Source organism: Alligator sinensis, unplaced genomic scaffold (assembly GCF_000455745.1).
Source record: "Alligator sinensis unplaced genomic scaffold, ASM45574v1 scaffold93_2, whole genome shotgun sequence".
Taxonomy (NCBI): Eukaryota; Metazoa; Chordata; order Crocodylia; family Alligatoridae; genus Alligator; species Alligator sinensis.
This window is the reverse complement of record NW_005841854.1, coordinates 1561158-1576366: the sequence shown is the minus strand read 5'-3', so window position 1 is coordinate 1576366 and position 15209 is coordinate 1561158. Positions and strand designations below refer to the sequence as shown.

Here is a 15209-nt window from a genome sequence, read left to right as displayed (position 1 = left end):
ATATGCTGTCATCAGGCAGTTCAAAATTAAAACCAGCTTTTGGCCAGGGGAAGATCACCAGGGGACCTGGTAGCTGCCTACAAGCTCATCAAGGGGGATCAACAGCAAATAGGCAGAGCTCTTTTCTCCCCAGCACCACCTGGAGTGACAAGGAACAATGGTAATAAGCTGATGGAGAATAGGTTTAGGTTGGAGATCAGAAGGCAATATTTTACAGTTAGGGTGGCCAAAATCTGAAACCAACTTCCCAGGGAGTCGGTCCTTGCCCCTACCTTGGGCAAATTCAAGAGGAGGTTGGATGATCACCTGTCTGGGGTCTGGTGAACCCAGCATTCATTCCTGCCTGTGGCAGGGGGTCAGGCTAGATGATCTGTTCAGGTCCCTCCTGACCCTAGCTACTATGATACTATGATGATATGATCTTCATCTTCTTTTTTCAGAATGAACAAGTGTGGCAGATGTGCTCTTGTCTCCAAGGATCTTCTATCCTTGGAGGTTTTTAAGGCCTGGCTTAACAAAGCCCTGGCAGGAGTTATCTAGTTGGGGATAGTCCTGCTTGAGCAGGGGGTTAGACTAGATCACCATTTCTCAACCCGTGGATCTGGACCCAAAAATGGGCAGCAAGAATATACGAAAGGGTCACGAACAAACTTAAAATGGATCAACAAACTTTAAAAATAGATTCTTCTTTAAAGGAGAAAAACATGGGAAACCAGGGCTTTTCCCTTGCAGGCTGGCAGTTTCAGCCTGCAAGGAGCTGCTTGGGGTCCCCCATGGTTCTCCACCCCCAGCCCTTACGCACTGGGGCCTGGGAAGAAGAGGGCAGTGGGTTGGGAGTGAGGGGCACTGGTTCGGGACTAGCCATGGATGTTTACAAATGGGTACTGGAACAAAAAGGTTGAAAACCACTGAACTAGACCTCTTGAGGTCCCTTCCAACCCTCATTTTCTATGATTCTAAGATGCCTGAGTCAACAGATTTCACCTTCAAATTCTTCCACCTGGGACCTCTTGAGCATAGTGACATTTCAGAGAGGGGGGACATTGGCTGCCCAGGTTCCCCTGCTTCACCTGTGGCAGGTTAGGGTGTAAGGTCTGTGTTGTGTCAGGGTTGAAAGTAGTAGATGATGGGTGCCATGATTTAGATTACGGATGTCATGTCAGGGTGGAGGTAGTCTTATGTAGAATTTAGATCAGGGTTGGCAATGTTTGTTGGCAGAGTGCCAAAAACACCTGTAACTTCAACTTGAAAGAGGTTGGCATGCCGGGGCAGACAGTGGAGGAGCCATGAGGGCCCAATCCTTGTTGTGGTAGTGCAGCCCCAACCCTTCCCCACCATCTGCCCTGAGGCATAAGCCAAGCAAAATGCCTTTGCCTGCCACACACTGGCATTGGGTCAGGGGTTGCCTATCCCTGGTTTAGATGATGGCATGTAGGCAGGATTTGAATTATGGGGTCAAATTACAGGGAAGCTCAGGGGGGCTGAGCCATCCCATAAGAGACAAGCCCTCCTATAAGATTTGAAAATCATAACCTGAGGGGTCTCCGATTTTATTGGGGGCATCGTGATGGGTAGCCCAATCTTTTTTGTAGACCCCCACAAGGGTTAAAATGCAATTCAAACCCTGATCGCAGGGAATGGCTTGGAGAGGGCTAATCCTTCTCAGGCAGGGGGTCAGACTAGATGCCCCTGGAGGTCCCTTCGAGCCCCACTCCTGTGTGACCGTATTGTGCTATGAATGTACAGGGCGGTTTGGCTCAGGCTGGTCCTACCTCAGGCAGGAGGTACCACCAGTCTGCAGTATGCTGGTACTGGGTTTTTGGTTGTAGCCATGTTGATCTAAGGATGTATGCAGGCAAGCTTCTTTGGGCAGATGTGATAGACCAACTGAGTAGTTGGAAGAAAGTTCTTGGCAAGCTTGTGGGTGCAATTGCCCTTCTTCTGGCACAGGGAGACTCTGCTGTTCTGAGACTCCAAGGAATAGATTCATAGGTTGTAAGGGCCTGGAAGGGACCTCACAAGAACATCGGGCCCAGCCCCCTGCACCAGGCAGGAAAGACAACTGGGGTCAGGTGACCCCAGCAAGGTGACTGTCCAGTCTCCTCCTGAAGATTTCCAGGGTAGGTGATTGCACCATCTCTGGAGGGAGCTTATTCCACAGCCTGGACTCCCTGACTGTGAAGAAGTTTTTCCTAATGTTAAGCCTAAACTGCTCTTCCAGGAGTCTGTGGCCATTACTCCTGGTTTTTCCCAAGGGTGCCCTGGTGAACAGTTGGTCACTGAGCCCTTGATTTACTCCCTGATGTCGCGGTGAGAGAAGCTAAATGAGAAAAGCCAGAAGTGCAGTAGGATGTCAGTGAGAACATAAGTAGGTAAAATTAGAAAGACAAAAGGTAGAGCAGGGAAGGGAGGATGGGGAAAAAAGCTGCAGGAGAGAAGCCAAAGGTGAGTACAGGAGATTCTACAGTAGTTGTATTTCAAGGTAGAAAAGAGGCTATCTGTGAAGAAGGAAATAGCTGGAAATGAGGAAGACAAAGGGCAAAAAAGTAGGGCATAGTATCATGGGCCACTGGTGCCTCCTGAGTTGGGGGGCGCACTTACCCCCCGCAGGGGCAAGTCAGCAACCGGGAAGGGGGCTCCCCTGTGGCTGATCATGCCAACTGACCCGGAAGTGCCAGCAGTGTGCCCAGAAGGGCCAGGGGCTTGCCTGTAAGTGCCAGCGGTGCTTCTCCTGGTGCCGCAACTCCCTAGCCAGCCCTCCTGGGGGGGCACCATTGCTCCCGCCTGCCCCCGTGCTCCCCCTACCTGTCGCCACTGCGTAATCGTATGCTGGTACTAACACTTACACCTAGGGGCAGGGCAAGAGAAACGCATCTTATCTGTAGGGATACTTGATCTACACAAGAGAGCAAGCTCGCAAAGAGACTCTCATTGGGCCCAGAGGGACGGTTTTCCAGCTTCTGCTTCCCCTGTGCGAAAATGAAGTTTATTTCCTATCGATGAGGACTTTTTCCCCTCTCCAACTTTCCCTGAGCCTGATGACGGGCGCATGAGCCTGGAAGCTTGCAGAAAAAGATATATATATATAATTGCAAATATATATAGAGATATATATAGCTAAATAATTGCAAATATCTCTCGATAGATAGATAGATAGATAAATTGCAAATATCTATCTATATATATCTAAATACTTGCAATTATATATGGATATAGGTATAGATATCTTTTTCTGCAAGCTTTCGGGCTCATGTGCCCTTCATCAGGCTCAGGCAAATTTATTATATCTATATATAGAGCATATGTAGGAAATAAACTATAATGTATTAATAGTTTATTTCCTACATATGGGGAAAGTTCAAGATAGTAAAAAGTCCCCGAGCCTGATGAAGGGCACATGAGCCCAAAAGCTTGCAGAAAAAGATTTTTTTTGCAATTTCTCAGTTGGTCTAAGAAAAGGTATCATTTAGGAACCAAGAGTTCTGGATTTTCACATTTCTTTTTGCCTCACTTTAGGCACCCAAGACTGAAAAGGGTTAAGCCCTGCTTATAGGGTAAGTAGCTGGGTATACACAGAGGTACTTCAGCTTTTTCTTTGAACCTCATTCTTTTAGATGAATTATCTAAGTAAGAGGGGCTCCATTCTCCCATGACGTATTTCATTACCTTATGACAATTTATAAATTAAGGAAATAGGTTTACATTTGATCGGTACTTTTGTCGATGAAAACTATGCCCGGTTACTTCCTGTTGTGTACTGCTGTTGATGTTGTCCTTTCCTGTTTGGGGGGGGGTGCTCCCTGGGGGCGCTGCAGGAGGAGAGGCTGAGCAGCTGCCACCTTTGATTCCCCGCCCCCTCTGCTTGCAGGAGGGCCAGCTGAGCCCTGTCTGAGATTGAGTCCAGCTTGCCCCCGTGTCCTGGCAGCCCGGCAGGAGCGGGGCTTCCTCTGCCTCTGGGTAGGGCACTGACAACTTGTCTTACCTTGGCTGTGAAATGGGTGTGCTTGGAAAACCTGGTGTGAATGCACTGCTATGGTACCGCCTTGTTCAGAGCCGCCGTTCCTGGTGCCCTGGTCCACACTGGGCTGGGTAGTGCTGCTGGGGGGGGGTTGGGAAGGCATCAGTTGGGTTTGTTTTTTGGGGGGTTTTTTACACACACAACTCAATACTGAACGTAGGTCTTAGGTGGTTCCAAAGTTGCTGACTTCCTGAGGAAGTAGTCCAGCAAGAAAAAGAGATTGCTTTTTGCATCCTGTACCTTGTATTTCTTGTGCTGACAGCCAAGTCCCAATGTCCTGGCAGCTGAGCAGGCGCAGGGCTTCCTTTTTCTATTAGTCCAGGTGCTGATGGCTTGTCTTACCCTGGCTGCGAAATGGGTTTGCGCGCTTGGAAAGCCTGGTGTGATTTGCTCCTCTTCTGGCACCACCTTGTTCCGAGCTGGCGTTCCCAGCACTCAGTGAGGTCGGGGCATCGCAGCCTGGTTGTGGTTCCAACAGCGGTCGTGAAGAGCCGCCTGGCAGGCTTGTTATCAGTCATCTATGCTGGGAAGAGGGTGCTGTTTTTACTGGACAGATCTGCCTGGAGCTTCGTGTTGAGCTAATAGCTTATTTAGTTATGACCGACCCTTTAAGAGGGAGTGAGTTGGAGCCTCTTCCCTCTTGAGTGTTGGCTGCAGGATTGTTCAGTGAATCCTACAGCCAGTTCCTGGCACCTCTGGGATGGTCGCAGTGCCAGTGGGGCTGCAGGGGCTGGGTTGCACAGGTGTCACATCCTGGGTGGTCAGGAGAGGTAAAAATGAAGCTTTATTTAGAAACATAGCACATTTGATCTGGGACCAGCAATAAACACAGACCCACCTTTATTACCAAGAGGATCAATTTTCTGCATTCCTCTGCTGACCACCATTTTCTGCAGAAAAAACGAGAATTTTTCCTGTACGTGGAAGGAAATGCTTTCCTGGGAGGATGAAGAATAGCTTAAGTGTGTAAAGCTCATCTCTTTATACCTCTCTTATTTTATTGCTTGGTCTTTTATACTATAACTGAGTTGGGGCAGCACTGGGGCTAGCACCAATGCACCCCATCCCAGACAAGAGCAGGGCTGGATGAGGTGTCACTCTGGAGTCTGAGGGGCTCAGGAAGGCACAGGCTGTGTGTGTAAAATAAACAAATAAATAAAAAATAAACTCAATACTAAGCACAGGTATTAGATGATTCCGAAGTTGCTAAGTTCCTGAGGAAGTAGTCCAGCAAGAAAAAGAGGTTGCATCCTGTACTTTGTATTTCTTGAGCTGGCAGGTGCATTCCTCAGAAAAGAAGTCAACACTTCTCCGTGAAGGGCAACCTCTTGGTTTGAGAAATGCCAGGTTAGGGGAAATGATACAGTCTTCATATCTGAAGATTCTTTTCCCTCATTCTAAAGATTTCTATTTCTACCCACCAGTTATTCCTCTTTCAAGGACAAATCCTGGTCCTTTTCAATGCAGTAGCAAAGCACTCACTTCAGCAGAGCCAGTATTTAGTCTGTAGTACTATAATGATAATAATTTTGGTGTTAAAATACATTGCCAGTTTGGAGTTCAATTCTGCAAGCACTTATTACTGGACTTTGTGATGCTCAGTGTGAGACTAGCTCCTTGTACTGTGCGTGGTAGTGTTAGGGTGATCAGACCCTTCTTAATTAAACAGATGCCAAACAGTTTTTCCAGATTTTCTTTCTCTCACTCGCACACCCTGCCCAACCCCTATGACCTTGCAGTTTGATATATGTAGCTCTTATTTAATTGTAACAAAAATAAATCTCCTGTATTAATGTAAAAAAACCCCAAACGGATCTTGCACAAGGTGGGATAATTTCCTAGAGATGAAAGCTGCCACCTTTGTGTCTTGATTCTTCAAAGGGGTAAGCACCCTTACTCAATGTCTTAAAAGGATCATACACCTTATTAGCCCTCAGAAAGTGTTGAGAAGTGTATGTTATGAAGTGTATGCAGAAACATTCCTGCACTGGCAGAGAGAAGAAAGATGAGTTAAGAGGCCTCTCTTATCTCTGCCTATTGTACTATGATTTGCATTCTTCAAAGTTCTTTGTGATCATTAATAAATTAATATGCCACAGAGTAGGAAATGCACTTATTTTTAAAACACATCTCAAAACTTGAATTATTAAGGTAGTCTGACAACACTATCTAATAAAGCCAGCTTCAATGCCGTTTATTGTTGAGTAATTCTTTTTTGTTTTATTTTATTTGCTGTGCCTGCCACTCTGTTATTTACCACCTGGGTTCTTTGGCAAGAACAAAAAGTAAATTGATCTCAAAATAGTTCTTTACAATAGCTGTGGCATAAAAATGTATTGTTGGTGCATATTTTGGCATTTCCTTAAGCTTTATGGCATCACAGTAGTTGTACAATTATCCACCAGTGTGGATCAAAGGTGATATGAATAGCAGTCAGTCACAAGGTACAGAGCCAAGCTTACCCTTATATTAATCTGTGAAGGCAAATGAAATTATACACTTGACTTTTTCATTTGGATGGAGGTCTCTAGATTAAGTGCCTTTTTTGGTCTGGATAGTTCTGAAAGAAAGCAGGAATAGCACAAATCTGAGAGCTGTGCTTGCTTAAAACAGGTTAATCTGAACTATCATTCACATTGTATTTTATAATGGAATCGTAACAGAAAGGTATTGATGCATTAATAAGCATTTTGGTTTTTGGAGGGGAGGGCTGTGGTGTGCATACAGTGAAAAGGGAATTAAGGTGAACAGAAACTTCTGTAAAAAGAAAATAGCTCAACCTTAAATTTGGCATGCTTACATTAAGATAGTAAAATGAGAATCAGAGAAACAGAGAACTAGAAAGGACCTTCTGCAAAATCAAATCTAGTATCCTTCTGCTGCAGCTATCTTATCATCAGGGACCCTGGTTTTCGCTGGTAAAAAATTGTAAATTCTCTGATTAAAGCCCCCAGATCTGTGACTAAAATGAAAGACCACTATATATATATATATAGGTATCAGTTGAACACAATGTTTTCTTGATATATTTACAATTTAAAGCAATTTGGAGTGTCATAATCACTATAACAAAATAAATTCTAAATCCATATAAATCTTGGTATTTGATTTTGGAGTTTTTTATCATGGAAAATTGGAGCTCCCCATGGCCCCTTAGCTAACACAACACAGGTCCAGGCTCCTCATTCCCAGGGTCACAGCCCCCCGGCCCTGCTCATGCCCCTCACTTCCCACCCACAGCCCGCTGGCCCTACCGGTGCCCCTCATTCCCCACAGCTCCCAAGGCCTTGCTGCTGCCCCTCACTCCTGCCTCCCCAGCCCTACCAGAGGGGGCCCCCAGCTGCCAGGGCTATGGGGCCAGGGACCCAGGTCCACAGTCTTGCCCCCTGCAGCAGCACCCAAACCCCAACTGCTGTCGTGGAGAGGAGCCTGACTCCCCTCCCTGCCCCCCCATTGCCTCGCTGCCAGCCTGTGGTGGGTTCAGGCGGGGGTGGCTCCCTATTGCTGCACGTACTCCTGGGGCAGTGCGGGGGACCTGTGCCCCCCACATCTGTGCGTAGGGTGGATGTGGGCTCAGGCTCCCTGCCCTGCTGCCCTCCCTGGAGCCTCTGCAGGCCAGTGGGTGCGATTTGGTGCAGCAGGGCAGAACAGGGCTGTGTGGAGAAGTACCTTACCGCTTCGAGGTTTGGGCTGCCCTGGCGAGGTGTCCCCTGCCCGTGCGACAGTAGCGAGCTACACAGCCCTGCACCACTGTAGCTGTGCAGGCAGGGGATACTTTGCCGGGGCAGCAAGGAGCTTGCGGCAGCAAGGAGCTTCCCCACCCAGTCCCACTCTGCCCTGCCGCACCAGGTTGCACCCACCAGGCTGAGGAGGCCCTGGGGGAGGACAGCAGGGCAGGGAGCCTGAGCCTGCAGCTGGCAGCCCCTGCCCCACACACATTCCTCCGGTGGGAGTGTATGCAGCTGCAGGGAGCTGGCCCCACCCCCCTGCCTCCTGGATGAACTGCCAGGAACCTGCAGCCAGGCTGCAAGCCCCATGCACCGCCCAGCCGGGCAGCAGCCCCAGCCCTTCCCAACTCCCTTCCTCTCCCCCTATGGGGGCCTCAATCCCACCCCCTTCCCTGATTTGCTTGTAGGAGCTGCTCTCCAAGCTGCCTGGCAGCCATGTACATATTCATGCACATGGCACCGCCTGCCAGACTGCCCTCCTCCTGCTCCCTCCCGGCCCCTTGCAGGCTGTAATTCTGCCAGCCCGCAGGGAGCTCTTTCCAAAACTGCAACACCCATAGGTTTCTCTGTTAAAGTGAGAATGTGTTTTTCTCAGGTAAAGGGGGAAATCCATATTTTATTCCATTTTTTAGTGGGAAATGGCAAACACAGATCCCTGCTTATCATGTAATCCTGTTCATCAGTTGATCAAACACTACCTTAAAGATGGTCTGTTTTTTGGCCCCAGCTCCTCTGACTGGAATGTCATTGAACCCTACTGCTCTGATGGTTCAAAAACCTGCTAATTTCCAGGCTAAATTTTATTCATGGTCAGCTTAAGATACTCTCTTCTTGTGCCAGCATTGTCCTTTAGATCATCTCATTTGGTAGTTATCTTAGAGAGAAATCTTACAGACCAGGGGTTTTCAACCTTTTTTAACAAGTGTACCCCTTCTGTCTCAAAATTTTAGCTCATGTACCCTTTTATACTTTTTTCTTGTTTTTAAGGGGGGAGGGCAAATCAAGGCCCCATGATAAGGGATGGAGTTAGTCAGGGGCAGGTGCTGCTCAGCTAGGGCAGGGCGAGGTATGGGATGGAGCTGTGAACAGCTCGTCCAGGGGGGAGCCACGAATGGCTTGTCCAGGGGGCACAGGGGGTGGCGGTCCCCGCCACTGCATGCACCGGGGGGGGCACAAGGGGCATGTACCCCCAGATCTACATGTTGGACAAGGTTGAGCTGGGGCCAGGGCTGCACCAGGCTGCTCTTGCAGCTACCCCAAAATTCACCCTGGTCCTCCCCAGTGCAGCCTGGCCCAACACCCCTTCTGGGAACAGCTCGGTGCTTCCCTGGTCCCATCCCGCCACACCCTGTGTGCAGATCTGGGGGGCACGTGTCCCCTGTGCCCTCCCAGGGTGCATGCAGTGGCAGGAGCTGCCACCCCCACACACCCCCTGAAAGAGCCACTCGCGGTTCTGCGCCCCAGCTGGGAAGCTTCTGCCACTGATCCAGCCCCACTCCCTCCCTCATCACTGGGGCCTATGGGAGTGGGGCTATCAGGGGGGCTGCAGCCACCCCAAAATTTGCCGTAGCCTCCCCAACCCCCCTCCCTGCACCACCTCTGCCTGCCCTGAGCACAGCACGGCCCAACCCCCCCCTGCCAGGAAGAGCCCAGCGCTACCTTTCAGCCCGCAGTGACAGCCCACCCTCCCCACCACGCAGATCCTGGGCACACAGCGCCATGCTCAGAGCGGGCAGCGGCAGCTCTGTGAGGGTGGTTGGGGATGCTACAATGAATTTTTTTCTGGTGCCTGCAGCCCACCTCCTGCTATATTCCCACTCCCAACACTGCTGCTGCCCACCCCCCTGCTGACAAAAGCCCAGCATGGTGTGGCCATGGCCCCAGCCCAGCCCACCCCATGCGCAGATCCAGGGGCACACGTCCCACATGTCCTCCCAGGGTACGCATAGCCTCCCCCCGCCACATGGCTAAATCCCACACCCCACCCTGGCAGGGCAGCCTCTTCCCCAGCCCCACTCCCTCCCCCCACAACAAACTTACCAGCCGCGCCTGGCTGCTCTCCATATGGCCAGGCTGTGTGCATGCACCTGGAGTTCTGCGTACCCCCTACAACTCTTTTAAGTATCCCTAGGGGTACGCGTACCCCCAGCTAACAACCACTGTTATAGACAAAAACCTTGATTAGCCTTCTCCCTCAAGATTAGTTCTCTGTTCCCCTGAACATCCTAGTAGCACCTCTTTGCACTTGTTTCAGCTTCAACCTATCTTTCTGGAATATGAGTGACCCTGAGGTCTTCCCAGTGCCTATTACAAGGTCATTAACACTTCTCTATCTGTACTGAAAATACCCCAGTTGATAGATTTTTTTTAGGATTGCTTTTGCCTTTTTTATGACTGCATCATGTTGGCAGCTCATAGGCATCTTGTGGTCAACTAGTACACTCAGGTCTTTCTTTGTCAGTTATTGCCAACTGATGAGCTCCCAGCTTATATCAGAAATTGTTAGTTTCCAAATGCATGACATTCCACTTTGTACTATTGAATTGAATCTCATTTCTGCTACTCCATTCCTTATAATCATCCAGTTCTTCTCTGTATAGACAATGTTTCCCAACTTTGTATCATCAGCAAATTTCACCACACTCCCTTTCTTTTGTGCCAAAGTCATTATTAAATATTGTTATTAAGATCAGTTCTCAGACCAAGAACACTTTAGCATGTAGTGTTTTAACCATTTACCTTTTCTCCCGGAGTTCTGAACTTTGTGACTCCTCACTTTGCTGAAGTTTCATTAGTCCAGAGTATGCTGGTACTAATGCTTACACCTAGGGGCAAGGCAAGAGGAAGGTGTTTTATATGTAGGAATAATTTCTGCTAGTGAATGATTAAAAATGACTATTATCTGAGGCTTCTTATTTGTTCTTTAAGTTTTATATAATCTTTTTTATTGAGTATATTGGACATTTTCTTCTTTAAAAAAAAGTTTATGAAAAATAAAATACAAACAACCTCCCCCTGCCCCCCCAAGCTCTTGCTTTAATCTGGCACTGTCTGCCTGGTGATCCATGGACTGCATGTGGTCTGCAAAGGATTAATTTACAGCCCCCGAGTCCCCATCCAGCAGCCTCTCTCCCCATTGCTCCAGCTGCAGAAGCAGCTTGGGGTCTGCAGGTTCCCCCTCTAGTTTCCATTTCCTGCCTTCACCCCAGGGGATGGTTTGGTGCAATGCAGCGCAGCCCATGGGGCCCAGAAGGCTAAGGCTTGGGGATAGGGTGCCTGTGCTGTTGCAGCCCTCAGCTGCTTAGATGTTGGACAGGCTTGCTTTAATCCTTATAGGGGGACTCCATGCTTTGTTTGTAATCATGAGTTTAATTGATGCTACCAGTCCAGGGGCAATACCTAGTAAAGTGGGAAGTTAGTTGTCTGTTGCAGGACTGTAGTTCGTGTTCTTGCTCAACAAGGAAATACATGCACATTACATTTTACATGGTACCTCTCTAAGGTGCCATGGTTACACTTTATTTTGGATATCAAATGTTCAAATAAATATTTGCGCCTTTATATGTTTTAGAAATGTGGTGTTTTACTGCTGCATTATTATTTCAAACAGAATATAGCACCCAATCAAACCCCCACATAAAGAAGAGTGCATGTGGCCTAGAATACTTGGGCACATGCTAACTTTAAGCATTGTCTTCAAGCTGATGGACCAGTCCCCATGCTTCACGCTCATGTTAAACACTGCCATGATGGGCTGGCGCCATAGTGTGTATGGACTACTTTGCCTATGGCAGCAGAGAGTGAGCACGAGTGCCACCTGTGCTGAATGGAAAGAATGGGCGTAGAAACAGAAGTCGGCAATCAACCAAATGCTGAGGGTTTTAACAAGGCCACATTTGTCAGACAAAATTTACCACCTTGATAAAACATGGTGTCTTTTTATTTTTTTTACAAGGGTAATTTAAAACCGGAAATGTTATATTTCTTGGTCACAAAAACATTCCAACACTTGATGAATCTTTAAAATGTTCCCCGCCCCCCCAGGATCCCTTGTGTGCTTGCGAGACTGAAATCTTCATTTCACAAAACAGATCTATACAGGCAGCTACGGCACAAGGGTCCCTACACTGGCTGGGTAGTATACTTTTGATGCCCTTTTTTTTTAGTCTTCTGCCTCAATCCAATAAGAGTATCAAATGGGGCAGAGTGTGTGTGTGTGTGTGTGTGTGTGTGTGAGAGTCTCTTGGCCACCTGTTCACTGGGAGTTGTGCTGATATTACCAGCTTTTTTTGGAACACGCTGGAAATGGTTACTCTTCAGAATTTAAGTTTTCATTTCCTAAATCACATCAGCTATTAGTAGTTATTGTGTAAGTGACAAGAGGTCAAGATAGCCGACTGTTAAGGATGGGTTGAACTGCCAAGAGTAAGGATAAGCCAAAAATATCCTTGTCTGTGGACTTCACAAACAGGGTTTACTTTATTTTTTTGCATTTGAATTCCCTACCCCATGCACATTGCTGCTGGTACCTGTTGGTGCATATCAGGGCACAAAGGTCTCTGTAGGCTGTATCATCGACAACACGGTTACCACTCGTTATAATATAATAAAAGCCTTACCACTTCCGTCTGTCTGTCCATAACGCTCTGGGCCAACTGTGCATGCGCGGCCCGGAGCTTTAGGACAGACAGGTGGGGGCCAAGGTGGGTAGGCCCAGGCTTTGCTCCCCACAGCGAAGTGTGGGGACTGGCTGTGCAGGGGCATGGCTTGCCGCTGCAGGGCCGTGGCTTGTGACAGTGGCGGGGGACGTGGCACATGGCTGTGTGATGTGGGAAGTGGCACGCTGCCGCAGGGTGCCACAAGGGGAGCAGGCAAGGGGGCATAGGCAGCGCCTGCCGAATGCAGCATATGGCCACAAGGAGGGGTACGTCCCCCTGCCCACTCCCTCCTGTGGCCACATCCCTGTCCCCACCCTGCGCGAGGAGCGCCTGCCCGGGCACACAGCCACAGGGTGCTGCGTGGCAAGCTGGCACGAGAGCACACCCTGCATGGGGTAGGGGGGCCACGGCATGTGACCACAGGGTGCTGCAAGGGCAGCGGGCAGGGAGCAGGGGCACCGTCCGCTGAATGCAGCACGCAGCCGTGGGGCAGGGCACATCTCCCGTGCACGCTCCCCACACAGCACCCTGCAGCCACGCACCATGCCCCTCCCCATGCCAGGAGCACCTGCCGGCTGCGGTGGGTGGGGTGCGCCGGTGGGTGGGGGGTGTGGCCGGGTGGATGTGTGGCTGGGTGTAGTGTGTGTCTGAGGTGCGGTGAGGGCGTGCAGGGCAGACACAGAGCAGGGTGGAGGGGGGAGTTGCATGTGGCTGGATGCAGAGCGCGGGACAGTGGGTGGTGGTGCTCTGTCCCCACTGTCCGCCCATCATTCTTGACAGGCACTTTGCTAGTTATAGGATAGCTGTCTCTTCAGTGCTCTTTTTTCCCCTTTGTAGCTATGGTGGTTGCTACTATTCCAAATATTCATAAATCACCCTTCTTTCTAAAAAGTATTTCTTAGTAAAGCTGTAAATTACACCTAAAGTTTTATCTACGTCATGGATTCTTACCCAGCTGTGCAAGGGCCACTCTCAAGTGTAGATGCGGATGATCCAGTGTAAAATGGGACTTAATTTGGTGCAACCTATCCTAGCTTCCAGCTGAGGAGAATTCCTCCAAAGTAATATACGTATTCTAGGAGTTTACCATGCTATAGTTACACCCATGCATAAATCCCTAATGCAGGCAAGTACTTTGCAAAATTACAGTAAATGAAAGCGATCAGAGAGAAAAGAGCTTTCTCTGCTTTTTCAGTTTTTCTTTTGCATGCTTGTCACTGCTTTGAGAATAATGAGCTTTTTTGTATAGTCCATTAGTTCCCCCCTATTGTTTGTTTGAGCGTTTCACACAGGTAACATGGGAGAGGAAAGCATTTGAAAAGTAGGGTTATGGGACTGCCAAGTCTCATAAATTGGCAGTTACTGTACCTGAAGCTACTTTTACACTTTTTTTGTTTTGAAGTTTACCTGAAGCTTCTTTTTAACTTTTTTTTTTTTTTTAAGTCAATTATTTTCAAGTTGATGGTGCTCCCAGCAACCTCTGTCTTGCTTACTCAGGTCTCAGGGGAATAAAAAATGTTTGATTTCATCTACTTATTTAAAAACAAGAATCAATGAGGCTCAGACTCTTGTTACTGGAATCTTTCATCCTCTTCCTCGTAATGATGTCAAGAAATCTGTAATTGGCTGCCCAAGTTTGACATTTTGGTTAGAATGGCGCATAGTCTCACAGTGAGACGTATTTTACTACTTCCATGTCTTAGCCTTTGTTGTTTCTTCATGCTGAACAATACAAGTAATATTAAGATCTGCCTGTGGTGAAGGTGGTTGTAATGTGGCTAAGGCAAACATGCTGCCTTCCAGAGTGGGACCCCCTCTACTATGGCCTGGCACAGCTCAGCAGTGCATGGTTTTACATGCAACTCTGAATGGCAGCTTCGTAACAGACAGTGCTGCTACTTGCTTCCATATCACCATAGTTGTTGCTATGAGTTAACGAGGTCAGGCAAAGTGGAAGTGTTTTGTGCCAAAAAGGTGCGGGATTGGAGTTACAGTACTAAGATATGAAGGGTTTTGTTGAGCCGGCTAAGGCTGCACAATGTCAAGAGTTCAGTCTCGGTATCTAATGGCAATGTAGCCTGTGTTGGAAACATTCCCTTCTCCCCGAGTCCCATCCACTGTCAACATTCACTGTGATACCTTAGGATTTATTACAGAGCTTTACATCCTTTTTTAAAGCATTACGTAAGTGGCATGAATATTCAGTGATTGGGAAGTGCAAGTGTTTTCTCCATTTTGTGAATGGAAAAACAGAGAGAGCGAGGGAGAGGGCATGGCTCCGGGTGACTCAAATGGCACAGCTAAGATTAGAACCAGGAGGTCTGTTTGACTCCTGCTGTTGAGCCAGGGTTACTTGCTCTTTGTGTTCACAATTTCCAGTTACTGAAAATATTAAAACAAGCAGCAGTGTGAGCAAGCCAAGGTTGGACGAACAGGTTACATATGAAAGTGACGATCAGACTGCAAACAATAACAGATACAACTTTAAATGCTATTTTGCATAGGTAGGGAATGATCTGGCCTCTGAGTGCATGGAAATAGTCGTAAGTTGCTTCAGTAAAGTTTAATTCCATCGGTTAAAAATAAATAAATAAATAATGCATATTGTAAATACTTCAGAGGTCAATGTTAATTTGCTCTGATTTGCTGCCACTGTAGAAGTTCAGAACATAGTAGGCAAATCTCGTGACTGGTTCATGATAGGTAAATACGTTTTCTCTCTAATTTTATCTCCTTTTCATAATATCAGTTTGAAGAAAAATGGTGGATCTTGTCGTGAATCAGAGCAGCCGCCGGCAGCCGCTT

At 48.0% G+C, this 15209-nt stretch overlaps 1 protein-coding gene across 1 annotated transcript in view; it reads left to right on the top strand.

Annotated features, from left to right (window-relative positions):
* The first annotated feature begins 2412 nt into the window (after positions 1–2412).
* B3GALNT2 (beta-1,3-N-acetylgalactosaminyltransferase 2) overlaps positions 2413–15209 on the top strand; it is a 58752-nt gene continuing 45955 nt past the window's right edge. The window contains exons 1-2 of the mRNA XM_025213795.1: positions 2413–2445; positions 3900–3957. Of these exons, the coding sequence (XP_025069580.1) occupies positions 2413–2445; positions 3900–3957 (91 nt within the window). The remainder of the gene's footprint in view (positions 2446–3899; positions 3958–15209) is intronic.